The sequence below is a fragment of the Corvus kubaryi genome, unplaced genomic scaffold, assembly GCF_017639235.1.
Source record: "Corvus kubaryi isolate FWS band 111438036 unplaced genomic scaffold, C.kubaryi_AGA036_p1.0 37398, whole genome shotgun sequence".
Taxonomy (NCBI): domain Eukaryota; kingdom Metazoa; phylum Chordata; class Aves; order Passeriformes; family Corvidae; genus Corvus; species Corvus kubaryi.
This window is the reverse complement of record NW_024581137.1, coordinates 13,504,531-13,531,669: the sequence shown is the minus strand read 5'-3', so window position 1 is coordinate 13,531,669 and position 27,139 is coordinate 13,504,531. Positions and strand designations below refer to the sequence as shown.

General features: G+C 42.6%; 2 protein-coding genes across 2 annotated transcripts; one reads left to right on the top strand and one right to left on the bottom strand.

Annotated features, from left to right (window-relative positions):
* Positions 1 to 2,924: 2,924 nt before the first annotated feature.
* TMEM158 (transmembrane protein 158) lies at positions 2,925 to 8,869 on the bottom strand. Its single transcript, XM_042043615.1, has one exon. It carries the CDS (start codon positions 8,685 to 8,687, stop codon positions 7,710 to 7,712), a length of 978 nt encoding a protein of 325 aa, XP_041899549.1. The 5' UTR covers positions 8,688 to 8,869; the 3' UTR covers positions 2,925 to 7,709.
* Positions 8,743 to 10,062, top strand: LOC121671938 (predicted GPI-anchored protein 58). The gene is made up of 3 exons (XM_042044271.1): positions 8,743 to 8,816; positions 8,900 to 9,231; positions 9,890 to 10,062. The coding sequence occupies exons 1-3, from the start codon at positions 8,743 to 8,745 to the stop codon at positions 10,015 to 10,017; spliced, it is 534 nt and encodes a 177-aa protein (XP_041900205.1). The 3' UTR covers positions 10,018 to 10,062.
* The last annotated feature ends 17,077 nt before the right edge of the window (positions 10,063 to 27,139 follow it).

Genomic DNA, 27,139 nt, shown 5'->3' with positions numbered 1-27,139 from the left:
AAATAGCCCCATGATTAAATCTCCACCAGCTACCTCCATACCAAATCTTTCATATCTTCACCTCCTAAAAAATATTTCTTACACTTTGGGGAATTCTTTCAAATTCTTTTGGATTAATTACAATCTCTTCCAATAATATTCATCACTTAGTAATGATTTGTTTTAATATGTCTGCTCTCAGCAACACCTATCAATGGGAAAAACATTTCCAAAGTACAGCTATTGCCTGGATAAATTGTGCAGAATACCTTAATTGAGCAACACAAGGCTCTATACATGCCCTTCAGTGCAAAAACAAACACAGAAGGAATGAAATCATGTTCATGCTTTGCATTTTTATTGTGCTTCACACATTCAAAATGCCGTATGGGATTTACCTGATTAATCCTTTCACTACCAGTATGAAAAGTATAAATATTATTTTGTCCCCATCTAGAGGGACACAGACAAGTTTTCATAAGGCCTGAACCTCACAAGCCCCAGTCTGAGCTGTACGCATTTATCATCTTACAAAAGGAAGGCTGTGGTGAGTTAGCCTGGTCACTCAGCTGTTTACTAGTAAAGCCAGAAGGCTACTAGACCAACACTTGAAAAATCTGCCAGATCCACTGCTCATACAACTTTCCCATGTGCCATCATCCAGGGCAACCATGTTGACTCTCTGTGGAATCTGAGATTTAATTGAAAAGTAATGGGTTTTGGCCCTGTGGTTGCATACCTGAGCCAAGTGTAACTTTAGATGCTGATCCACTCCTAAGTGAGATCATTTCTGCTCTGGCTGTGAGACACCTACCTTTGGTTAGAGCACAAGGCAGGATGAGAAATTCTAACATTTCAGTTGAGGATATGTGGGAAAAATTACATGTGAGGGTTTCCATAATACACGAGAGAGGGTTTTGGGCAGGTGCATGAGTAGAGGGTGATTCAGAGACAGGACTTTTAGAAATTAAGGAGGAAGGAACTCTTCAAATTGCTCTGCTTTTCATTTACCAGAAGACAAAATAACTGAGGGCCCTTGCTCAGTGTCTGGGGCAGATGTGGGGAAGAAGTCCTGTGACAATAGAACTGGTGGGAGAGACAACTTTTCACTTCGGTTTCACCCTCAACACAAGGTTTCCTGTTCATCTTTGTCCTAGAAGTGTCACAGACCAAAGGCATGAGAGGTACAGTCTGAATGGGTGGGATGCAGAGTGGAAAAGCAGAAGAAACTGACAGCACAGTTTCCTGAAGTACTTTTTTTAGGGCTTGATAATAAAAGCCACTTGTGGGAAAGACAGGTGGGAAATCTGAAGGCAGAAAATGTCAAGATAAATACATGCTATGGGAAGAGAGAAGGGAAGACGGACATACCAAGTGAGAAAGAACAAATCTTGAGAATGATTAATTTTCAATGACAGAAGACAAATGGAGTGAAACTTCGGAAACAATGAAGATAGGCACAAAAAAAGGGAAGATTATGTAGGTAGTCATTAAAATGTTTGAGTGAGGAAGTATTGGCAATGTAGAGCAGAATGCCATCCACAGCATTCCAGCACGTAGTCTTGTCTACAGCAGTGACCTGACCCAGCCTGGGACATGCAGTCACACCAGCATTGCTTCAGGTGGAAAGCTTTAATACAGTTACGATGAACATTCTTGCGTTGGACAACGAGAAACGTATTTTTGGTATGGATCAATGCAAGATGTGATGGAAGAACCATACCCATTCCAAAAAAGTGATATTTTAGCATGTTTTCCTTACAACCTCAGAGAACATATGAAGCAAAATTAGAGTAGAATCAGAACCACAGAGTCACAGAACATCCTGAGGCAGAAGGGACCCGTGAGGACCACTGAGTCCAGCTCCTGGCCCTGCACAGGACAACCCCAAAAAACACACCATGTGTCTGAGAGCATTGCCCAAACACTTCTTGAACTCTGTCAGGCTTGGTGCCATGACCTGGGGTAGAGTAGATAACATATGCGTGAAAGTGCCCTGCCATTTCGTTGTTTAGCTGCCAGCAACACATAGAGTTTTATTAATGGTATGGTGGTGTCATTTCCTAATTTTTCTTAAGCCTCACATTTATTTCCAGGCCGTTATTCTCTTTTGCCACTAGTTGTCCCACTTGGGGCCAAAACTGCTATCAGTTGTTCAAGCAAAGAACTGAAAAGTTTGAATATGGAAAGATTGAATATGAAGTACGTAATCAAGTTTCTAATTCACTTAGTGTCATTTTCTTTCTCCATGATCTTATACACTGTCTTTTTCCCAGCTGATACTTCGCAGCTTCTTTGCAGGATGTACTGGCACATTTACTCCCTTTCATGCTTTTTCTAGGTCTCGTTTTTTTATTCCTCCACGATCTTCTGTATCTCCATTCAAAGCACTTCATGTTGCTTAGCAACACCCAGAATGACACCAACAAGGTACAGTCCCACAGCTTCTAACAAGACTCACCTTACAAGGAACAAACATATAATTTAACTTCGCACTCCCAGTGAATTCACTTCCTCAGAATGGCACTGATCTCTTATTTATGTCTCATTAATCTGATGTTTTCTAGGACAGCTAAGAACAAGTCAAACATGCAGAAACAAACGGCATTTCATAGGATATTTGCATCTTGCAGTTTTGCTCTGTTTTGTTCTGACATTGTTAAACTGCTGAGATAACAAGAAAGCGAAAATAAAAGATAATGTTTTAGATCCTGGTTTTCCCAACATGCAGATCCAGGGACTCTGATTGACATATAAATGCTCAAACTGCTACACTCAGTTATGAACCCAAACTTTATAAAAAGTTGGAGATGTGAGACTGAAGCTTGTCCACAAATCTAATTAAACACCATCCAGATATTTCCAATAAACATCTTTAATATCCCAAATTTTGTACCAGATTGCTTTCTTCCTCAGCACAGTAGAACAGAAACACAACAAATGGGTTAAGCTAATTTTTTTATTATTATTATTATTATGATGATGATTTACAATTGTTTTGGACAACTTATTTAACCAGAACTATTATGAAGATGGGACAAGAAATACAGTAACTTATCTGTCACAAGCTGTTATTAATTCCAAATCACAGAAGAGAATTTTTTTTCCACAAAAAATCACATACAAAATCACAACATGAAACACTCAAATGCACTTCTGATCTTCACTGAAATCTTCGGCTTCTGAGGGGAAAAATGGAAACTGATTTTTTTGTTTAAAAATATGCTTTTAAAAATCAGTTACTGGTTAAAAAGATTTTTTACTCTTTGAAATCTGAATACATTTGGGATTTGATATTTACACTTTTCCCAGAATCATTACAAATGTTTTTTTGCAAAGTCAAGGCCTCTCCCTGAAATATATTGGAAAAAAATTACATTTATTCAGTAAAATTCCTTGAAAAATATGTGAAAATTTCATACTGGCTTCAGAAGGAAGCTAACTTCCAAGCTGGCAAGGCCCTACACTGGACTGAGAAATCCTGGCTTTGGATTTATAAACTACACGTATAAAAAACCAAAGAGGAACAAGAACATCATACCTACCCCTACATCTAGATATATATATCTCTTCAAAATAAATCCTTTGATCTCCAGTCCTACAAAACCTCAATTAACTACCCGATTTCACTAGGCTTTTGTTCGGCCCCTGGGATCACGTAACATCAGCCCTGGAGATACTTCTATTCAGCAAGCAGATGTCATTATGAATAATACGTATTCAGCCAACTACAGCTTTTAATTAGGTCTTTTTAGGGTCTGGTTCAGTAGCCCTTACTCATATTGAGTAATATTCACTGCACAAATAGTCCTGCTGTTGCAGTTGCATTAATCATCGAAAGCACTGGTGAACTAAGCCCTGGATAAGTAACAACTCTTACATTTAACCTAGTACGGCAGTTTTGCTCCAAATATCCAAATACCTCCTGACCTACAGAAACGCTTGATTACTGACAACCTATTGAGCAGCAGTATGCTTACATAACATATAGCTATTATTATACTGTACTACGTTTTTGTATTTTTATTATTGGAATCAATGTGGCACTAAGAACAGCAAAACTGTGTCCATGCTAAAACTACATATTCCTCTGTATACTTCTGCTTCTAACACATCTATGAAACATAACTAAGAAAATAGGTGAGAGATTAAATTCTGAGGGCTGAATATACAGAAAAAAATTGTACCACTCTAACACTAGCAGACAAGCCTACTACCTTCTAATGCTGAATCTTGAGAGTGTTGCTGGCTCCTGGAATGAAAACAAAAATCTATAATAGAGTTGAATTACATTTAAAAAGCAGTTCAAGAAACTCCCTCTGTTTCTACATATCCCTTGCTTTCCAACAAACATTTGTACGTATATAAAACCAGGATAACTTACCAGGAAACATGATCCAACAAATAGTGAAGGAAAACCAGTACTGCTTCCTCAGTATTATTTGTTTCTCATCATCCCTTTTCTCACTTCTGATTTAACTTTCTCTTCTACACAGTGAGTCCTCATATGTAGATAGATATATACAAATATATGCCCTCCCTGAGTACATAAAGGATTATATATGGTGACTAATCTGCTCTCGTGCTGACCCTGCTACCAGCTGGTCTTAAAAATAAATCCAAATGAATAAAAATGGCTTAGAATAAACTCCAGCTAAGAGACAATAAAGCTCCACTGCCAGCGAAGAAAAGAAATAGACATTTCAGTGTCTAAACTTGGAATCTTAAACTAGCTGGTGTGCAGATGTATCATTTCACATTGTCCTGGGCTTGCCTCTTCTCGGTTGCATTCAGATGCAATTCCCATGCATGAAGGCAAAAGTTACTCAAAATCATAGTTTACTTAGAGTCGTAGTAGCAGCCACAGCTACAGGAGCAGAGCTATTGATGTTAGATGTAACAGTGACTGAAGAAAGCTCTCAGTTTGCATAGTGCATTTCCACTCTCTGTTCTTTACAGGAGAAGTCCTGCTGCCACCTCACTGAAACCCGAGGGTTCAGGGAGTTAGATCCAGGCTAAAGCCTGTACAGCAGGTAATCCCTGTGCCCCTGCTGTGCCTTAAATTCCTCTTCAAGGCACAGAAACACGGACTGGTCTCTCTCTGCGAAGGGAACATCCTTATGCCCACGATTACTGCGATCTAAGGAAACACCTTCCCTAACCCACAAGGGCTCTTTGAACATTGTGTCTGAGATCAGTACTCCCTGAAAACAATACAGTTTTTTGTATTCTGGACAAGATTTGCTTTCGGAGTTTGTTTGCTTGTTTAGTGCCATCCCTCTGTTCTAAACATTCGGGTCTTAGCAGGTTTTTAATAGCTCCAGTTACAAGTGTATTTATAGAATAACTATGAGAAAATCCCTCTCTTGTATCATGTTTTTTAAGTGAAGCAGCAAAATATTCTGAGTGTGGCACTGTCTATTCACAAAGTTTGTATTCAAGCTGATATTGATAGAAGTTAGAAAAACCAGTTTTGGTGTACCACTTGCTAAGTGTCTGCAAGAACTGCAAATAATAAGCCTTTAGTAACTGAAGCTGTTTCAGACAGTAACACCATTCCCTTGTTTACGTTGATGCAATTCAGAAAAAATACCCCAATATCACATCACTGGTGAAACAAGGATAAGCAAAAAAGAGATTCCTCCCTTGAGTTTAAGCACAGGCTGCCTGGATCAGTGAGGACTATATATCATGAATTAATAAAGCCAGAAAAACTTCCAGTCAAAATTGTTAACTCTCTGCCTAAATGCATCTCATTCAAAAGATGAAATTATTCTGTACCATGGCAACTTTTCTGAGGTCTATTCCATACGTAGAACATTTCTCTTTTGAGAGGGTGTTAGCAGTACCTTCATGTTTTCCTGCTAGCCCTGCCTTTCAGCATGAAGAGGCATCTCTGTCACACAGGACATGATAGGCAAAGAATTGCCCTCTAGCAAGTCAAATGTCTGTGCACAAGAGTTTGCACAAGCTGGAAATGACACTGTTTTACATGTCAAGGAAAGAAAATAGGGGCTCTCTAAACCAGGCATACAGGGGCAGGTGCCCTTTGGATCAACAGGTCAAGAGAACGCTTCTCACTGTGACCGTATCCTCTACTTTCTGAAAACAACACAATGGCAATGTTTACTCAAGTGGCAACCCCAACAACAGGATTAACAGGAGAAACAGTGGGTGTAGAGGCAGCCCAGTAACATGGAGTATTTTTAAATCTTGATTTATTTCTGCTGTTTGTCAGTGTTTTACTCTCTGTCCTTTTTTTCCAGACAGCATACACATAGAGCATGCATTTATTTCATTTTGTTCTCAATTAAAAAATATGGGAATCCTAAGAATTTAATCCTTCCAGACTTTTCATCCAGTCATTTCCACCATACATTACGAATACACCAAATTACCCCCAAGCAAATTCATGCATTCCTAGCAAATTAAATACATTGATGTTGACAAAAGAATGAGAATTCCTATTGCAAATATTTGTCACTTAGCTCGTATTTTGGTTTTAGAAACTTCAGCTGGACTAATCATGTCTAAGGCAAATGAAACAACTTTTTATAAGGCTAAACAGTTGGAAGTATACAACAAATGATATTTCAGGCTACACAACTGTCTGCTCAAACAAGAGAGAAGAAATCTTTCTTCTTTGCATGCTTGCACAGCAGCAGCTGGAATCTAGTTCTGGACTGGCAGCTCCTGCCTTCTCACCCCACAGACTTGCTGTGAGCAACCCTGCAGACTGGTAGATGAAAAAGAGGTACAGTATTACTGTGTCTCCAACAAATACACTGCATCTAAGCTGGTTTTGAGGAATGAACTTTGGGGAAGTCAGACTTGTCCCATGCTGTTTAGCATAACTCAGAGTGGGCCTCATCTTCCCAGGACTGAAGCCACCCAACTTCAAACCGAGGAGAAAGCCGTAGTCTGTGGAATTGTGCAGATGAAATTGTGGATCTCTGCCACAGCCATGCTCCCCACCCCTCTCCACCCAACCCTGGTGCAGGCATACAGACCCACATCTGTTGTACAGATAGGGCAGTCAGAAAGGGTTTGGGATTCTTTTTTTGCCACCAACAGCCCTGGTAACACCATTTCACGGGGAAAGGAGCTTCGTGGCAGGTTTGCAGACAGGAAGGCCAGCCAAACCCTCTGTTCCACCCTGGAGGAAACAGACCAACAAAAGGCTACAGTGGCTCCAGAAAGAAAACCTCTGTATTAAAAGCCAAATAATGTGGAGCTACAATAATAAATACACACTATCTCAACCAGGAAATACAGTGTGAAAGGTTCATTAAAGTTCAGCTTCAGCAATAACAATATATATACCGGTTCTCCATTCTGTCAGAGACATCCCTTTCTGTCCATAAAGGAAAAACCCGTTCAGACTACATCCTATACAAAAACGCTACTCCGACAACAAATGCAGCCGAATAGGAGGGTCTTTGATTTCCTCCACTGATTTTTTAGGGGGGCTTTTTCTTGCCTGTTTTTTGGGGCGGTTTTTTGTTTGGTTTTTTGTTTTGTTTTTTTAACTAAAAGGTTCGTTTAAAACGGGTATTAAAGATACAAAACGCGCACATATGATTTGGTGCCCTCGGGGCCGGGCCGGGCGCTGAGGCGGCCCCACGTTCCGCCGCGCACCTGTGGCACGCTGCAAACAAGACAAACACGACAGAGTCCGTCCCGCGTCCCTCCACAGCACAAGACGAAGAGAAGGGGGTCACCGGGAGACGCTACTTGGCGGCGGCGGCGGTGGCGGTGCCGGCGGCGGTGCCGCGGCGCTGCTCCATGCCGTTGGGCAGGAATCCGGCGATGATGGGCACGGGCCAGATGAGGGCGGCCACGCTCCATACGATGATGACCAGAGTCATGAAACAAGCCACCAAGGTGGACTCGATGGGCTTGCGGTTCATCCGCCAGCCCGGCTCGCCCTTCAGCTCCTCCAAGCTGAAATCCAGGCAGCAGAAATTCAGCGGCTCCCCTTGCAGCCAGTACTGGCCGGGCTCGGCCGCCGGCGTGTAGGAAAGCGAGGAGGAGGCGGCGGCGGCGGCCGCGGCAGCAGCAGCGGCGGGGGGCTGAGGGGCGGCGGGGGGCTGGGGCGCGGCGCTCCGCAGGCGCCCGACCCGCCTGCCCCGCACCCAGCTGCAGCCCACGCAGAGGCGCAAGTCCTGCTGGGCGCCGCCGGCCGCCAGCCCCAGGTGCTCGATAAGCAGCGGCGGCCCCACGCGGTGGAAGGCGGCGGAGAAGAAGGCCCGCCCGTGGCTGTTGGTGGAGAAGAGCAAGAGGTCGCACTGGATGCCCAGCGGGCGGCTCCAGCGGACCAGCAGCGAGCTCAGCATCTGCCGCTGCACGCTGATGTTGCAGTGCGGGTCCTCGGCGGGCTGCGGCTGCCCCTGCGGCTGGGGACGCTGCTGCTGCTCCTGCTGCTGCTGCCCCTGCTGGTCCTGCCCGGAGGTGGTGGGAGCGGAAGGGAAAGGCCCTTGGCTAGGGGTAGCCGGTGTGCCCGGGCTGTCGGTGCTGCCTTCCTCCTTGCTTGCTGCCCCGTCGAGGTCCATCTCGAGGCTGGCCAAGGAGCGGGAGGAGGAGTTGGCAGGGGGCAAGAAGAGCTCCTGCTCCTGCTCCTCCTGCCCGCTGGCAGCCGCCGAGGGGCTCCAGCCCTGGCAGGGCGGCAGGCAGGCGGCCAGCAGTGCCGGGAAGAGCAGCGGCAGCATGGCATTAACTTAGAGCCGGAGAGGAGGGAGAGGAGGAGGAGGAACGGGAGGCTGCATGGCGCTGCCGGCTGCCATCTGGGAAAGGAGGCACAGTGCTCTCGCCGAGCGAGCGAGAGAAAGGGAAGGAGGGTGGAGGCAGGCGAGGGGGTGGGAGCGGGGCTGGGGCTGCCGCGGCGACGAGCCGAGCGAGCCGGGAGCCTCGGTGACGGCAGCGGCTCCCCCGCCTCCCCCGCCCCCGGCCCGGCCTGGCCCGGCCCGGCAGCGCCCCGGCGGGAGGAGCCCTGCGGGCCCTCCGCGCCCGGCGGAGCTGGCCCGGGGCAGCCGCGCTCCGGGCAGGCAGCGCTCCCTCCCCGGGCCGTGGGCCGGCAGCGGCCGCCGCTGTCCCCTCAGCCGCGGGCCCTCTCCCCACAGGGACCCCTCTCCCGCGCCGCCGCCGCGCCGGTACCCCGTGCCCGTGTCCGAGGGGAGAGCTGGAGCCTCCCAGCTCTACCGCCACCGCCGCACCCGCGGGGGTCGCCGTGGTGGCCGCCGCTCTCCCTCCTCGGTGGGCAAGGGCGAGGAAAAGGGGCTGGCGGCGATCAGCGCGCTCCCGCCGCCGCCTCGGGCCGGGGCGGGGGGCGCGGATGCGGGAATAGCATCCAGGAACCGACTGCACACGCTTTAACTGCGACTTTATAGCAAGGGAACGGCACGGGACGGGGGAGACGCGCAGAAAAGGAGTTTAAACTCGGTGGCTGCGCCCTCTCCAGCGGTGCCCTCTAAGTCCGGACTCAGCCCCAGGATCTGCTCCCTCAGCTGGGTGTCCAAACCTGGCCTTGGACCACAGGCATCCCACCCGTCCGACGGGCGCTGTCGCTCCTTGTAGCAATGATTTAAACGAGGAAGCTGCTTACAAGCAGCACAAAGCTCCTAAGCGTGGTAGCCGTGAGATTTGGCAGCGTTTTTGAAACGCTGCTTTATAAGCATGATCGTTTATAATCAGACTAGATAGTCAGGAGGTTTTGTGACCCTGTGCTAGTTACAGTATTACTCTTGACACGGTTTGGGGCTTGCTGTGTTGCAGTTTGACACTCGGAGCCGAGGGGAGGGTCAGAACTAATGACACAAACGTCTCTCAGTTTTTACTTGGAGCAGAGGATGGGATAGAGTTACATTATCCTGGCAGGCATCCAGAACTGAGACTCTCTTCTTTGTCTTTGCAGCCGTTTTTGGACAAATAGAGATGCAAAAGGGATACCCTAGTCTTTCCCAAATAATAGAACTGAAGTCACTAAGGCTCTCCTTTGTGATTGGCATTGGTCCCACATCAGACGTTCCCACGTCAAAGTGACACACGGACACATTCTCACTTGAAGAATAAATGCCTATAATATCAGCCTCAAGTCCTTCAGGTGAGTGAGGGAAGTGAATGAGGGTAGAGAGTAAATTTTAAATTTGATATTATTCAATGTGAAAGAAGGTAGTGAATCGGTTTTCTTTTAAAACCTGTGCCTAAATATATCATGACAGAATCCAGAGTTGTTTGCCTTGTATTCAAAAGATATCTGAGTAGCAAAATGTGTTTATGTTTGGTCCCAAATTAGTCCAAAGGGTACCTGGCTACCTATAGTTTGGCTAGGTTTTTGGTTTTGCTTACTACAGAGAAAGACGCCTGATGAAATGTTCAAAGCAAGCTGTCTGCGTCCAATTCTGGGCTCGTGCTCAAATGTTGCAATACAGTTAATACATTCCTCAGTGTGTCTTATTTAACAGTTCTCTGATATTTTTTATTGCCTGTTGAATGTGTCTCTACATGCTTCTCCTGATGTCATTCGTCATATCCACACTCGCACACATTTGTGGGGCTATTGTACGTCTATAGACCCCAGATCAGATTAAGAAAGGGCTAGTGTGTAGCAAGTAATGCCAAAACTGTGTGGCCTCTGTGTGCACAAATTACATTGCATTGGGATTTTTGGCAAAAAGGACTGGAAATGAAACTAAGCCTCATAAATAAGATTTAGCTCCTGAACACTGTTGCAGTATGTGGGTGGCAAATGTTCTCAGGGAGAGCTTCAGTTCTTTTGGTTTCCACTCCCAGCATCCAATTGAATGCAGTCAGGGGTTTTGCGAAGAAATTGGAGGGGGGAAGACTTGAGCTAAGTTTCTTTTTCTGCAAGGAAAGATAACCTGCCACAGGAAATTTAAATGCATTCAGCATCACTTAGACCTCCATAGCAAAGAGCTAAAAGACAGCAATTTATTTCAGGTTGGAGATACATGGGTGCCTCATACCTATTCCTCTTCATCAAGGAATAATTGACCAAGTGGGTGGAAGAAGCAGAAAGTGTGTTAGATCATTGATTGGAAGGCGCTGTCCAGCAGGGCCCTTTACAGATACTTTACTTCTAGATCTACCAGATATAATTAATCTCTGCATGGATTCAGTTATTCAAAGAGGTTACAGCACACTTGAAAACTTTGTAAGCACAATTATTATCTAGCTCTATTCTGTTGTTTTCAACCATAAATCTCAAAGAAAAAAAGTAGTTTTGTGGCTGGAGAAGCTGAAGCATAACGATACTGGGGGCCAGCCAAAGGTGACCTACATGTCACAGGCAGATCAGAGTGTAGGTTTTGCAGGTTTGATTCTATAGCTATGACTAGTACTACAATATGTACCATAGGTCACAGGAGCATTTGACAGTATGGTAGAGGAGGTGTGAAGTGGGCTATAATGATAAAATTTTAGAAGGGAATAATGAGGTAACAAGACAGTAGGAGTTTCATAAGACAGACTGCAGAGCAGCTGGAAGGATGAAGATTAATAGTAAAGGATGATCAGAATCTTTGGAATTGTTTTAGTGACATTTTAACTAAGCATTTTTAATAAAGTACTGCTTGTGAAATACTTCAAGTAAGATGAAATCAAGAATAAGTATTTCTACCCAAGTGCCATTAAAATTGCTTCTCCTGAGGGTGCTGCTTCAGAGCCTCAAGTCTCATTGCAGCTTGTGAAAATTGATCCTAAGCAGATAATGATTCCAGAAAGAAATCTGTAGTTGCATTCAAGTCAGAAGCTTGTGATGCTCAGGCAGTGTTTCTCAATTCAGCCAACTCATGTGGATCTGCGCTGAGGAACAGGAGTAACTGCGGAACTTTTCTTGACAGAGGATATGCTTTTGAGGTTGTCATTTCTGAAAGGAGTTGAATGTGGGAGAGAAGACAGGAAAGTAGTGGAGTACAGGGTTGGATATGCAGCTGTAACCTTACAGAGATATTTTTCTGTGGAAAGACTTCTACTGTCAATTACAGGAAAAAAGATGTAGGGAGCAAGTAAGTATAGTGATGCATTACCAATCTGTGTAAACGTGCCAGGTAAATAAGGAGAATTTCACAGTCAACAGCTGAAGAGGGAGGCTGGGCCAGGAGAAAGAAGGTGGTACTTGAGTCCTCTCAGGAAAAAAAGCAGTTTCAGTTCTGTAAAAAGAGTAAGATCAAATCATCCTGGGAATTGTTCTGAGACATCTACTTGTTCCTAACTGAGGAAAAATGTTTCTGTGATACAATTTAGAAGGGTGGGTTGACTAATGGTTTCTCAGCTGATGTGGGGGGAGAGTCTCAGAGTAATGCAAGGAAGTGAACTGATCATGTAATGTCTGTGGAATCAGTTCTTTGAAGAGTCATAGATAATCAGTGGTTTGCTGATTGAGGAAGGAACTAAGTGATGTTTCATACTGCCCACCAAGGTGTTTCTTTGACTGTAAGTACAGTAATCAGGACTTTCACTCTCCTCCTTTTTGCTTGGTATTCCTGTGGATTTGCCAGAAATTATTTGGGATGAAATACTTAAAGGCCACAGAAGCTTCTGAAATAGATAACAGAAGCTGTTCGGACTAAGCAGCTTGCTACTGCTACATCATGTAAGAACAATTTATCTGCAGAGAACAGAGACCATGTGCTGCACACAACAAACCAGGGTTTTGTACCACTCTTTACCTGAATATCAAAAGCCCAGACAAAGGGAACATCCAATTGGCAAGCAGGCCAACAATAAGGGCATAATCTCTCCAGAGAAGTCAACGCATCTCTCTTAGTAAAGACACTAAGATCATAGTTTCCCAGGTATTTCTATCAGCAGCAGATTCTGCCTCTGCACCACCCTCTCAGTTATACAGACAGATGTCCCTGAAGCCATAGAATGACCCACGTGCAAGAGCCGGGGCAGATGACTGCAATTTTAAAATAACTTTGATAATCATGCCCTATTTAATTAAAAAACTGTAAACATTTTCAGCCCAACCTTAACGACAGTCTTTAACCCCTTATCCAGATCACCACACACTCCTGCAAAAAGTTGTACCTGTGTAGCTGAGGGAGTGAGGCAAGGGAAGGGGTTTGAGCAGTGATGACCAGAGCTGTTTACTGGATGTCAGATGGGCTCTGGTGGGGCTCCCTTGGTCTGCAAGCCACACCGATGATGGAAGTGTGAACCAAGGGAAAGCAACCACCAATCAGGACTCCTAGAAGGAGTACTGAAGAGGAGTTACCCATGGCAATTAGTACCAAGTGGAATCCATCTGTAAATACACTTGCTAGAAACCAGGAGAACATTTTTCAGAGCGCCAGGTGGTATAGTAAGATATAGGGCCTGCTGGATGAAGGCTCTGGGATCTCTGAGGAGTATTTAGGAACTCATCTTTGGTATTCCACTAGACTCTGTGTTGTACAAGCACAAGCTAAAAAGACTGTTTCAATTCTAAAGATCAGTGTGAAATATATGCAGAGAATGCTAACGGGAATGTATTAATAGACTTTCAGAACTTTTTTTGTTGCATGCTTTATATAGGTTGAGGCTTTTAGACAAACGTCAAAAGGGAAAAAACAGGAAAAAAAGATTCTGTGGGAATGGGTATAAGAGTATTCCAAGGAGCAAACTTTGCACCTCCACAGCTGAAGGTGACCTTGAGGTAATCACAAAATATGAAACCCTGCTATGATATAGGTTGAAGAGGTCTAGCTGGCCAACAAAAGTGTTAAATGCAGTACTTTCACGTATTCCATTTATACAATGAAGTTTTTAAGATCGGATTTGACATGAAGCAGTGTTCCAGAAGACTGGATTCATGTTCTTGCCTAGGTTCCTACTTGCAGGTTGATCAAAATCCTCACTCATGTGAGACTTCCTCCCAACTGAATTTCTAAATTCTAAATAGGCAAGATTGAGCCCTGGGTTATATTTATTTTGTCTTGTAACTACCACGCTTGCTTATTTTATATTTTATTGGCCAGGAGCCTGACTATATTTATAACCTATTTGCCTCACCAGCCAACCTATCCAGTGTTGGAGCTTGGCTGAAACTGGCAAATTTAGGATCTGATATATTGAAAAAAAATAATGAATCCAAATTAAATGGTGCAGGTAGAGAGAGCAGCAATCTGGGTCATTTTAAAGAAACCTCAGACAGGGCTAAAGGGCAATGTAAGAACTTTGCTCCCACCAGAGTATACACATTGCAGGACTCAGGCTTAGTTATTACCAGTTGCTAAGGGCCACTGTAGGGTGGGTTTGACCAGGTGTCGAAGTTCATGTGTTCTTGAAGCACATATGTTCTGAACATCTAAATGATCCCTGGGCTTCTGGGTAAGCCCTGAGGTGTCACAGGCATTCTTGAAGGAAAAGAGATCCAGTAAAGCAGTAGTTGTTTAATGCCAATGCTGTGGGGGTAGCAGGAATGGAAAAACATTTGGTGTGATTACATATTAAATTGTTCTGCAAAATATTTGTACATAAAATAACATTACTTAATAATTATTTTATGAGTTTGTCTTTGGAAAATCTAAGCATTTACTACAATAATACATTGAAAAATAGCTCCCTGGAAAGCATTTAATTCTGCAAATACTTTGTTTCCCAGCCTGTTCTGAACATGGCTCTAGGGCTTGTCTTTAATGTTATTTATCTCTGTGAGAAAAAGAGACAGGTGAAAAAGTCTGGTATTAGTCTGCACTAAGCAGATGTGGGTTTGGCACTTACATCCAGTGTCACCTCAGTCTCTCAGTGGCTTTAAAGTGCAGCTATGAAATACAGAACCCTGTTTCCCTAGGAAGCTGCAAGGCACTTGGACTGTGAAGCAGTCCTGTTCCACAGGAGAAGAAGACAAGCTAGTTCACAGGTCATTTGAAACTTGTTTTGTCGTACAGAAGACACACAAACATGACATTGTCGATGGCAGTCTATATCCCAAGGAACTTTTTCAAAAAATAAGTGAGAGTAAGAGAATCTGAGTTCAGGGGATCCTGTGTGCAGCTCCTTAGCCAACCTGCAGCCCTGACCATCCTCCTTCTGTTACTAGCTGGTTCTTCAGTGCTCTATGATACATGACAGAGACATTGTAAGGGAGTCTACAGCATGGGCTTAGTTGGTTTCACTGCAGGTTTTTGTCCCCAGCCATAAAAGAAAGTGTAGAATAAAGAAGGAAAAGTGGAGGCTGCAATCAACAAAGTGAGGGTGGGTGGAAGGTTAACAAATACCAGAACTGGTATGAGGCATGATTAAATTGTGAAAGGCTTTGAAAGTGAGAACAAGGAGTTTGCATTTGGAGCAGCAAAAGAGGAGAAATGACAAGAGAACTGTGGAAAAAGAGTGATGTGCCCGAATGAATGAACAGTTCCAGATGGTGTACCCAGAGAGGAGATTACAAAAGGGGAGATGTACAGGCCTTGGCTAGGACTTTCAGCAGAATAAGCTGAGATGAACTGTGATACCTTGGAGATGCTGCATGAAACAAATCAGTGACATTTGAAGTACAGCAGCATCAACATCATCAGTGAAATTAGCAGTAAAAACTAAACTCCTCCCTGCCTCCAGACTGTGCATCAACACCTTTGACTGGGGCTCTCAGAGCTGCTGTAAGCTGTTGGTGTGCAGAAACAGACTTGAAATCTGAAGCAGCACACAGGTACCACTTGTGGTGGTCAGCAGAGTAGTTATATGTGCACCCCTGCTATGAGTCTTGCCCGCTGTCCCTTCTCCAGTGAGACACTTTTGCTGTACATCAAACGGGAGAAGAGATTCATCTGCCTCCGTGAGTCAGCAGAACAGCATTAACTCTTTGGGGAAGTGTCAGTGCCAGCGAATGGGGCTGAGTCATCCAGACAGACACAGCTAGCCTGATACCCACCCATTCCTTCAGCTGGGAAGCCGTCCTGAGCTGCCAAAGAGAAGGTGCTAATATTTCCCATTCTGCTCATCAGTCCAGCATCATTATTTGCAAAACAGCAGAGAGTTACTAATGTCATACTCAAAAAAAAAAACCTGTCAGCTGTTTCTGAGTTAGATAAAAACCAGATTTAAAAAGAAACAAAATGTTCTTAATTTCCAGAAAATTTGCTTGTTCACAGTACTTATTTTCCCAGCAATGGCCACGATCAGTATGAGCCATAATTAGTCACTCAGACCTCAAGACTTATACCTTTGCTAAGCTGAACTATCTCCATGGAAGTCAAGGGAGTCAGAGCTTTAATTCCTAACTTCTAAAGAACTCTTGTCCTAGTCCAACAAAGTCAGCTCATGAACAAGGCGGCTGATTGTTTTCAGCAGGATCCTACACTCACAAATGCTGTTCTGTGTGGTATTATGGACTCAGTGCAGGGGTACACAAGTAAGAACAAATGCCTGTAAGCCTGAGGAGTTGAACAAGCAGCAGAGGAGCACCAGCTCTTCAAAGAAAAAGATTTTCTATTTTCATGCAAATGTTCCCGATGTTCTGAAGCAGAAGGAGATGCTTAGAAAATACATGCAGTACAAACTGCTTGCTCTCTAAGAGTTTCATATTCACTCAGCATTACCTGTTCTTTCCATGAACTAATAATCACAAAACAAGTAGGAAATATAGCCTCTGATGTTATGTGCCTGGTTCTTTGCTGAACTGATCAGGCTTAGAAGGTGTGCCTGGATATTTATGATATCTTGGCTTGATTCTGCAAATTAAAGAGGCATACATCTCATCATGTGTATCTTAAATTAGTTTGTGGGATTTCTTGCTTAAACCATCATGTCAAATGCTACTGTTTCTAATAGATACAAGTCCGTCACCCACATCATTGCAATTGCCCTTGGCTCTTTTTACTATGTTGCTGTAAAGCACTAGAGCTAACAATTGGGTTTCTATCTTCTCATGAAGACTGGTAGGAGGTAATCTGTCATAACTGTATTCAGGCTCCTCTTCTCAAGTTCTAGCTATGAATGAAGGCTTTGTGTCTCTTCTCACCTATACACTATGCCCTAATCCTGCTGCAGTCAACAAACAGTACTGATGGAACTGCTATGGCCCCCTGGTTTCCAGGCTCTGTTATACAAATCCCAAACTCTCAATTATGAGAAGATGGTGTAGGCATATTTGTGCTTTTGGTTACATCCATTGTAGCTGGATAAAATCATAGACATAAAAATAGGATTTAAAAATAATTCCCTGTATTCTTATTGCAAGATAGGAAAATTTAATTAGTCTCTATGGGATTTCCATGTGCCGTGATGGTCAGGGATGCTGACACCACTGGCCCACTAGAAAAAAGTGGATAATCTGAGAGAGAGTTTATAATACTTTAATTAGCCTAATGCCTTATGAGAACATTATTTCTATTGTATTGTCTGCATATTTAAATATTGAATTAGCTCTCATCCCTGACATAAAATACTCATTGGCTACATTTTCTGTTTCATGCCAGATGAATAGCATCTGCAAGCAGCCAGTTAGATCAAAATGTGTTTTCCCAGCTTTACTGCATATGTACAAGTACAATGCCAGAAGAGACTATTATATTCCACAGGGAAGCAGTTTGCTCAGAGATTTGGTTCAGGATTACCTGAATATCCTGGTTTAGAAGTTCCACAATTTTTAATTTCTGTTAACTTGTGTTCATGCTTTTGCATTTGATTTTGATGTGTATCTCTTGACACTGATGTCTGCCAATACACATATTCCTGCCTACAGTAAAACAGATGGCTTCTCTGTGCTACAAAGTGATAGATGTTAATCCACTGATCATGGCTTCTGGAGTATCTCTGAACGGATGTCAGAGCCTTTATGTGCAGAGCCATATATAATATATACAATGTAACAATATAACTTTTTAGAAAAACCCCATTGTAATTCTTGGACTTTCTGTTTTCAACATCACTGTGTTATCATCCCTGTAGAGTTTTTGTTTTCTAATATGCTGATGTCAAATACTTGCTCAGAAGGCCAGACCCTGACTCACATGCTCAGAGGCTGCAGAAGTTTCCCCAGGCAGCACAGGTTTTCTGCCAACCAACACTCCCAGCCCTTCTCTTCTATTATTTGTACCTACAGTTCTGAGACTGTGTAACTGAGACTCCAATTTAGACATCTCTCACTAGGTAAAGTGACCTGCTATGATTTATTTTCTCTTTCTGCCAGCAACTCTGCTTAAATGGACCTACTGAATGGCTGGACCTAGGAGACAAGGAGCACAGTCTCAGTTTAGGGGCATTTTTATCTCCCATCTATTCCCCCTGCTTCTAGCCTACAAATTGGAAGACAGATTTGATATGTCGGCGGTGGTAAGAAGGAAGCCGCGGGAATGTTAAGGAAAGGTAGTTGCTTGTTAAACTGGTAATTGCATAAGGGGGAAACACAGAGCTTAGTGCCATATTTTAACCAAAAAAAAAACCAAAAAAACTTGTGTCTTACAGAGAAAATCATGTTGCAGGGACAAAATTAGGAAAAAGTATGGAGCATTAGTCTTAGTTTGGCAGGATTTTTGGGTTTTATGTGGTTGGAGGAGGTGCGTATTAGACTCTCCAGCTGTTCTCCCTGTTGTCAAGTACACCGGTACCTGGTTTTCTCTAGAGATTTTACAAATGCTGATGCTTTTTTGTCCCATAATTTTATACCTTTGAACACACAAATAAGGAACAAAGATGAGTTTAATAAACAAGACTTACTGAGGCTCTGCTGATAAGTGAAAATTAATACAGTTAATTTTGTAGCATTACTTCCTTATTCAAAATAGTGTCTTTAAGCATCAAACATTGACATGATATGGTATAAGAATTTCCCCAGTGGTAAAAGAAAATTATATAATTTAAGCAAAATTGTCCATAAAACTTGAATCTGAGGCTTAACTGACATAGGTGGTCTTGTGACAGTCCTTGGAAGAAAATTTGACACAAGAACTGTATTTTTTTTGTGTCACTCTTGAGAAGAGGAGCTTGAGACATGCTTGAAAAAGGCATCTTCAAAGGCAAGTCCAAAAACAATTTCAAGGCAGTAGAGCTTCTTTTGTGAAAATTCTTGTTTACTGTAATTGGAACTGGTTTAGGCTGAGGTCTCTTCCACAGGCAATCTGACCTTAAATAAATGAATATAAAATCATTCTGAAGTAGAACTGAAAAATGAAATTCCTCAGGAAATTAAAATTCAAAAGAAATTTGTTTCCAAGCTATTATATGGATTTTAAAGAGCTGGCTTACTACTGTCATGTCAATAACAAAAACTGCTTTGTGCCAGCTGTACTATCTTGATTAATTTTGCCCAGACTTTTCATCAAATTAATGTCTCAAATATCCCACATCTGCAATACCACATTTATATACTATTTAATTATTTCATACAAAATACAAAAGGTAATACATACAAAAGCCAATGATCAAGCAATAACACCAAAAGCATTTTATTAAACTAAGCATTTCTACAAGATCACAACAAAACTAAAAACGTGAGAGGGTTGGTTACAGCACTGAAAACGGAACTAGAAAGTTGCAATTTGTCACTAAATGGTTTGATTTTGACAAAGACACATTTTGTACCGACTTTACGGGCCATGCCTTTGGCTCATTTACACACCTAACACTGCCCTGATTATTAGCTTTGTTAGAAAAATCCTTTGGAGAGATTTTACGTCTGATTACTCACAGATGGTCAGATTCTTCTAGTCCTCATCATATAATGTGTCCAGTGTGCCAGGGCTGCAAAAAGGTATGGATAGGAATGCTAAACAATTTATTCTAAAGCCCAGATTACAGGGTTTACATCAACATCATCCTGTTGGTTTTGACAGAGAGATTTCTGATTACGACAGAAGAGAGGAGAGGCCTGAGACCATAAATTCATTTGCAATATGGCCAGGCACCTGCTGAAAAAATGGTGTTCTCTGTGATTTCAGAAGTAATTTTTTGGGTCATGTTTTTCAGCTACTAGAAACTGCTTTTGAAGCCAAATCCCTTCAAAAAAGTATTTGTTTCACAAAAAGTATTTACTCCTGAGTCCCACAGGGACTGTCAGTACTAAATGAAGATCTCCAGGAGCTCACCACTGAAGCTGATCACTGTTTATATAAATGGTATACCTGTAGTATTACTGCACCTGGATCCATTCAGCTCGCTTCAAAGAACTTACAAGACGCACTAGAAAATGATATGGATGACAGCTTTGGCAGTGCTCTTATACATAGGTAGTCCATGAAACTATTCCAAGAGCTGAATGCCTATACCTGAGGCAGGAGGACCCCATAAATACACATACACTCATATCTACATTGTTTACAGATAATATTATGTTCATATGAAAGCTTATTTTCATTTTCCCCTGAGTTTTCTATAAAAGCCAGGCTGAAACATGCAGTGAGCAATGTTGAAGCTCACTGTAACAACTGAGCTCTGAATGGGAGGCAGTTCCTGGCCCTCTGTATTCTGTCCCCAGCAGGGTCTAGTGAAACGCCATATCAGAAAAGGCCTGGAGGGAATCCTAATCTTTTGAGCAACCTGGGCAAAACAGGGTGCTTCATTCTGCCACTTCCTCCTTCATCTTCAACCTGTGATGGCAAACATCTGGGCATATGTCCTGCATTTTGCTCTATACAAGCAAGAACAGCTAAGCACAGAATAGGTAAGTTAGAAGGGACCATTGGACCACTTTGTCCAACCCTCCTGCTCAAATTTGGGTCATCTAGAGCTGATTGTTCAGGGCCATGTCTGGTCAGGTTTTGAATATCTCTGAGGATGGAGATTCCACAGCCTCTGTAGGCAACATGTGCCAGTCTTTGACTATCTATACTTAAGTAAAATTTCCTTTATTTCAACATGTGCATATTGCCTCCTGTCCTTTAACTGGGTAGCACTGAGCTACAACTCAGAGGGTATCACTACAGCACCTAGCACAAGGAGAACTAGTTTTGGGCGTGCCTGTGGGTGCCCCTGTAGCCCAAAACACTCCCACAGAGAAACAGCAGCAACAGTCATGCAGGATTTCTCTCCCCAACAATCCCAGAGGGTTCCACTGCTTTTTGATTAAATTGAATAAATAATTCATTTGACACCATAGGGTGCCATGACATTGCTCAAGATGAGCTCAGTGCTGATGGAGTGGGAACTAGGAGCATCACCACACAGGAACGGTGTGAATCTCCTTGGTTGCTGGAGCTCCTTCTGTGCAGCCAGAGGGGAGGCAGGGAGAGAAAGACAAAATGATCCTCAGGCACTTGAGTAACAATACATACCTGTGTGGGGCAGGAGACCTTCTGCTGGACGCTTGCACCCCACTTTGGGAGCTGGCGGCTCTGCAGAGTGTGGAGGGGCAGGCTCAGTATTCTTCTCTCCCCATCCTTTACCTGAAGTTTTCCATAAAGGTGAAACTGAGCCTCATTTGTCAGGAAAGAATGAAATGATCCCTAAGGTTAGCAAAGCACTCAGAGACCCTTTGGGAAGAAAAGTGCTACGTAAATAGAAGCTGATTCCTACAGGTTATTAATAGATATATCTGCAAAAGTAATGTGAAAGCTACAAAGGAAAGATCATTCTGAATTAAATTACCGTAATTTTTTTCATTGCTGTCTCTTTTCAGGAGACCTGGATTATACTGCTAACAATGACAGGTTTGAATAAGAGACAGGGTTTGTGTGGGCCAGAGGTGGGAACAGAGAAGGAGACTAATTATATCTTTTTTTAACCTTTGTATGCAGCTGGGCAGGATAAAAATGAATTATGCAACCAGCAACTGAGTTGTTATCCCAGTGGAGGCTGCAAAATGGTTCCCAGGTCATCTAGAAACATGATCTAACCTGTCCCATTTCTTCTGGATCTAACCACTTTACAAATCATTAAATAAAATTGGTATTTTCTGCATGCTTCACCTAAAGCTCATGTAATTATCCTATGGACAAACCAAAACAGATTTATCTCACCTGCTCTTACCTCAACAATGCAGAGGGTGAAGGGTAAGCACTGATCTGCTCTGGGAGAGCTAGAAGTAGCACTCTTCAGTGTACTTTTGGAACCCGGATTTAACAGGCTAAAGATGATGGCACTGCTTTTACAGTCACTTGGAAGTCATTTGAAGACTTTATTGTGTGATATTTATTCCAATTTTAATGCATGTTTTGATGTGAAGCTTTGTTCAAAAGTGAGAAATGGATGGGAAGGTGTAGAGGAGCCTTTAATGCCTGTATTACTCAGCAATGTAGCAGGTGTCTGACCAGGAAGAGAAAGAACCCCTCTGCAGGCAGAAATTATGGAGAAATGGAGGAACATGTTCCCATGAAATAAGAACTCATTTCTCTCTGCTCCTTGACTTTCCTGCCCAAAATTCAATTTGAACTACAGTTTAATCTAACTGGTCTATTTCTGATGTGCTGTAGCTATGCCACTCTAAAAGGGGGTCTGGCATGAATTAGAGTATATCCCAAGCAAAGAATTTGACCCTCCAGCCTTGAATTTTTGCAAACTCTATTCACACTACTTTGCAGCACCAAAACACAGGGTCTGTGCCCCACAACAAATTAAAACTGTGTGATACAAAGGGCTTGTTATGAACAGAGCTTTTATGTGGTGCTCTGCAACACTTCAGCTATAGCAGACTTGAACTCTGGAGGCTGAATGAAGTGTCTTTGAGAATCTGAACCCAAAATTCACTCAATTTTGTGTCAGTTTTCCTAGTTGTAATTTGGTCTAGTATAGTATTTATTAAGGGTGATCCAGGACACTAAAAGGCTTTAAAACTTGCAGCTTGAGCCAGTTTACACAATTCAAGAATTTTGGCTACTTCTTTTTATTTACACTCTTCTTTTCCTCAAGGAAATAGCATCAACTATATCTGTGCTTTGAAAAGAGGGTAAAGAATATGATGCATTTGTTTATGATTGACTTACAGAAAAGGGCAATAAATCACTGGGATAGCTGTGCCTGATAGCTTAAATCTTCCTGTGGATAACTTGATACCTCAAAGATGAGTTCATGCCATTTCTTTGTCTTAAGTAGTGTAAAAAAGCAAAATATGAAATGGAAATACTGTACTGAATAAGTTACAAGACAAATTCTGTTCCCGGAAGGTCACATTTTACTGAATTGAGATTTCCCCCCATTCTTCCCTTATGTATCTATATATATATCTATAAATCTATCTATCTATGTCTTATATATCCCTTAAATAATCTATGGCCTTCTTGGTATTTGCAGTCAAGAACCTGAGACTTAACAATTATTTAAACTCTTAAATGCTAGGTAACCTATTGCCGCCTGAGAGACTGAATGCACCCTCACTAGACTGCAAATAATGACCCAATTAAACTGTAGCCTGTGCCAGTATCTGTAAAAAAGGCCAAGTCAGTTTTTGTACATCATCCCAATAGAGCAGATCTGTTGATAATTTGGATATAGTGTATAACACCAATGCTTGTGTTAGGAATTTCCCAGTCACAATATCATGGTTGCTTCTCTAGAGGTATTACTGTCATTTACTGGTCATCCACTTGCTGACATGTCCTTCAGAAGACAGCCTTTTCTGGAGCTCTCATCAGTACCCACAAGTGTCAGTCACAGTGGGGAACAGTCTCCAGCACCCATGTCTCCTGGGTTGGGCTCTAGGTCACACAGTTTGTGTCCTCCTAGAATGTTTAGTACAGTGAGATGAATGTGAATGGAGCTCCTGAGCTTGTGAAGGTCCAGCAGGTTAAATGCCTATAGATTATTTGTCAAGCAAGTGAATATAATCCAGTGCTGCACTCCTTTATGACACCTCATGAGAAGTGAGATCAGCATTTTAGCTCCTGTTTTCTAAACCCTTTATTAGGCTGATCTTGCTTCAGAATTAACTTTGCAATGTTCTGCTGGATTTGGAACCAATACTTGAGAATGCAACTACCTCCTCATGGAGTGAAGGGATGTGCAGGTATGTGTTGCACATCTGTGGCCTCCAATATATTCATTCCCAGGCAAAGGAAGAACCCATGCAATAAGCACTTATCACAAACATAATCACAACTGCCCACAAGGAGCAAACTTTATATAAGCAGAAGGAATCAATCTAGGAATCAGCATCACATCCTGAATGCCATGGAAAGTTACCAGCAATCCTGCCCCAGTTGAGAGGACTTGTGACTGTTTGCATTAGCTCTGAAGAAGCAGATGATAGCAGTAAAGCAGCTTTAGAACAGAAATCACTGAAAACATTTTGAGGAACTAAGGAATTGGAATTGCATTTGGCATTCAAGAAAGAAAGAAAGCAGCTGTTGCCTCATATATATTTATTTAATTTCTTCAGGTTTTTTTGGGTAAAAGTGCTGTTGGCTCTATCAAAACAGCACTCAAGGTGTGCAGGATGGTGCTGCCCATTTGGCATACCCAGACAGATGCTTGTGTGTCCCAGAAATATAATCTTTATTCTAGATGAAGAAAATGATCCCCAAATAGACAAAAATTAACAAGATGCATATATTTCACATGACTTCAGCAGGAAGTTACACTGGAATGAAATCACTGGGTGCTCCTTCCAGCACAGGTGCCACCTCCAAAAACAGCTGATTTATCCCCAAGCCTGGTGTTTTCTTTGCCAGCCAGTCTCAAAGGGACAGTTTAGAGTGCACATGGACATGAGGCTTTGACTCCAGCTGCAAATAGCACTGTGGAGAAGGGGAAGGCCATGTAGGTGGAGCTGGATGTATATGTGGGGAAGGGGAGGAATGACTTGCAGCCTTGCCAACAGCCCCCTGGTGATGTAGGGGCTGCTTGTGGGCCAGCACCACTTCTGCAAGCACCTGGAATGCTCACCATGGCTGACAGACAGTGGGTGCTCATTGGTTTTCCAGCAGTGCTTTTTTTTTTCTGAATGGGAGGCACAATTCCTAATTCCTTCTTAAAATAAACAAATAAATATAATTCAATTTCACCATTCCAAATCAAGACAGAGAAAGCAATACATACTCTACATACACACAGCTACCCTTTGAGGAGACAGACATTTTCCATTCTGGGCATCAACAGAGGCTTTGCACTTCAGCCATCTTCCCAGGCAGCATCTTTAATTAAAATTGTAACTTATCCAAAGGAAGAATCCAGAATAATCTGGATCTTTCTTCCTTTCATCAATCCTCTGCCCTAGGCAAGGAGATAATGAACTAGTCACTTCAAAATAGTGCTCACCGTGAGCTAATTTATTTTGTTGTATTACTGAGCTTGAGGGTTAGTACAGACTGCACATTTCTCCCAGAAATGACAGAATATTTTGAGCTGACTGATTTGAGACCTCAGTGGCTTTAGTTGTCTGCCTGCTTGAAGCTTTCTTCCTGCCAGAGAAACAAGTACAGTGAGTCACTGGGAAGGGCACTGCAGTGGATTGCATTAGGGGCACACGCAGAGAGAGACATGAGGTCTCCCATGAGGGATGTGCTGGCCCATGAGATGACAAGAGTCACAGCACTGCAGCTGGGACGTGGGTTTTAGCAAGGTTCCTAGGGGCATGAAGCCCCACCAAAAAAGCACCCTGTGTACATGGAGCAGTGCTGTTGCCTTTCTCTCAGCCCACTATGTCAGAGCAGCTGTTGTTCCCAGCTCCAATTAAGCCAACCTGGACATGCAGTACAGGGGATCACAAAGGTGGGTAAAGGCTGTGAAGCTGTGGAGATACCTGAGCCTTCAGCAGAGAAGGGGGAACACATTGCATGAGGGCTGACGCTTCCAGAGCAAAGAAAATGAGATAGAAATAATCTCTTGTAAAGTGAAGACTGTGGCCTCATCACAGATCTGTTTGCTTGAAAATTATTCTTACAGACAAGCTAAATGGAAATCTGTTTTGTTAGGAAACTCATCTAAAGTTTAGCTCCATTCATCTCAAGTTTAGCTCCAGATTTACAGACAGCAGGGAACCTTTCTACTCATTGGAGTCTAGCGTCAGTTGGAGCTAGCAGAATTTTTATACAAAACCTTTTAAGGGAAGAAAGTTTTTTAAGGAAGGCCTGTGACATTTTTACCAACCAGATTCTTTTGTGTGTTACTCAAAAGTATGTGAAAGGCAAAGGGTGAGAGTAAACAGCAGGTATTATTTCTGATCAATTCACTTCCATTATTTAGACTTGGGCACTTGTGGAGCTGAAACTTCAAGTAAAGCTCATAAGGGGATGGAATCAAAGACATAAAAATGCCTGTAGGAATCTCAAGAACAAAGTGGCTTTGTGAAGTGTATTTTTGGTCTTGGAATATGGGAAGAGTTTGTGAAACCTAAGACAGTCTTTACTCAACTAACATTGATGTCCAACCTCCTAATGAATTCAGGCTCTTGTTTCCATTCATTGATATTTTTATTTAGACCCTTTCCTAAACTTTAGTCCCTTTCTGCAGAGGAGGAAACAAATTCCTATCTACTGTTGGACACACCTGCTTATATCCCATCAGAACCAGACATGAAGAGAAAATCTAATTCTTTATTTAGATTTATGTAATCTAATGCCTGTATTTGTGCATTTCTTGGTGGACTTACTTAGATTTTCCTACATAGTGATTCTCCTGCGGTATATTTGTATCAGATTACCCTGTTGTATATTTATATCACCCTGTAGAGTTTCCATTAACACCACCAAACATTCAGCCTTGAGCAGTTACAGTAACTGCACAGGACCTGGAAAAGATATCTCTCTATTTATAATTTAGGAAATCAGAAACCTACATGGTAACACTTGTTGTAATTCAACAGTAGATTTTTAATAATGTAAACAGAAACCAGGGGAATCAAATCTAAACTAATGATTTTAGTTAAAGAGAAAATATGTAAAGATGAGGAAGTCAGGGAAAACCTGCCTGTTCACTGTAGGTAGACCTTATTTTTGAAAAAAAAAAAATCCCATATCAAAAATTGTATAGCATTCTTTTTCTGAATGGAGTATCGTACTACTTATTTTTCTTCAGTAGTGGTGATTTTAATGCAAGTTCTCTGTCTGTTTTCATAGTTCGGCAGCTTGTTTAGTAGATCACTACAAATGCTCCAGGTTTTACTCAGAGATCTTTTCCAAACAGGGTCATTACTGTTGGGTGACCAAGATGCTGTCAGCTGTACAGTGAGCTCCCAGTCTTTGCCTTGTGCCCATATCTGCCCATGGCTCTGGGCAATTCTTTCTTGGTTCCAGCAGTACTGCCTGAGAACAGCATTGGTTCTGCTCATGGCTGTCTGGAGACTCAGAGATGC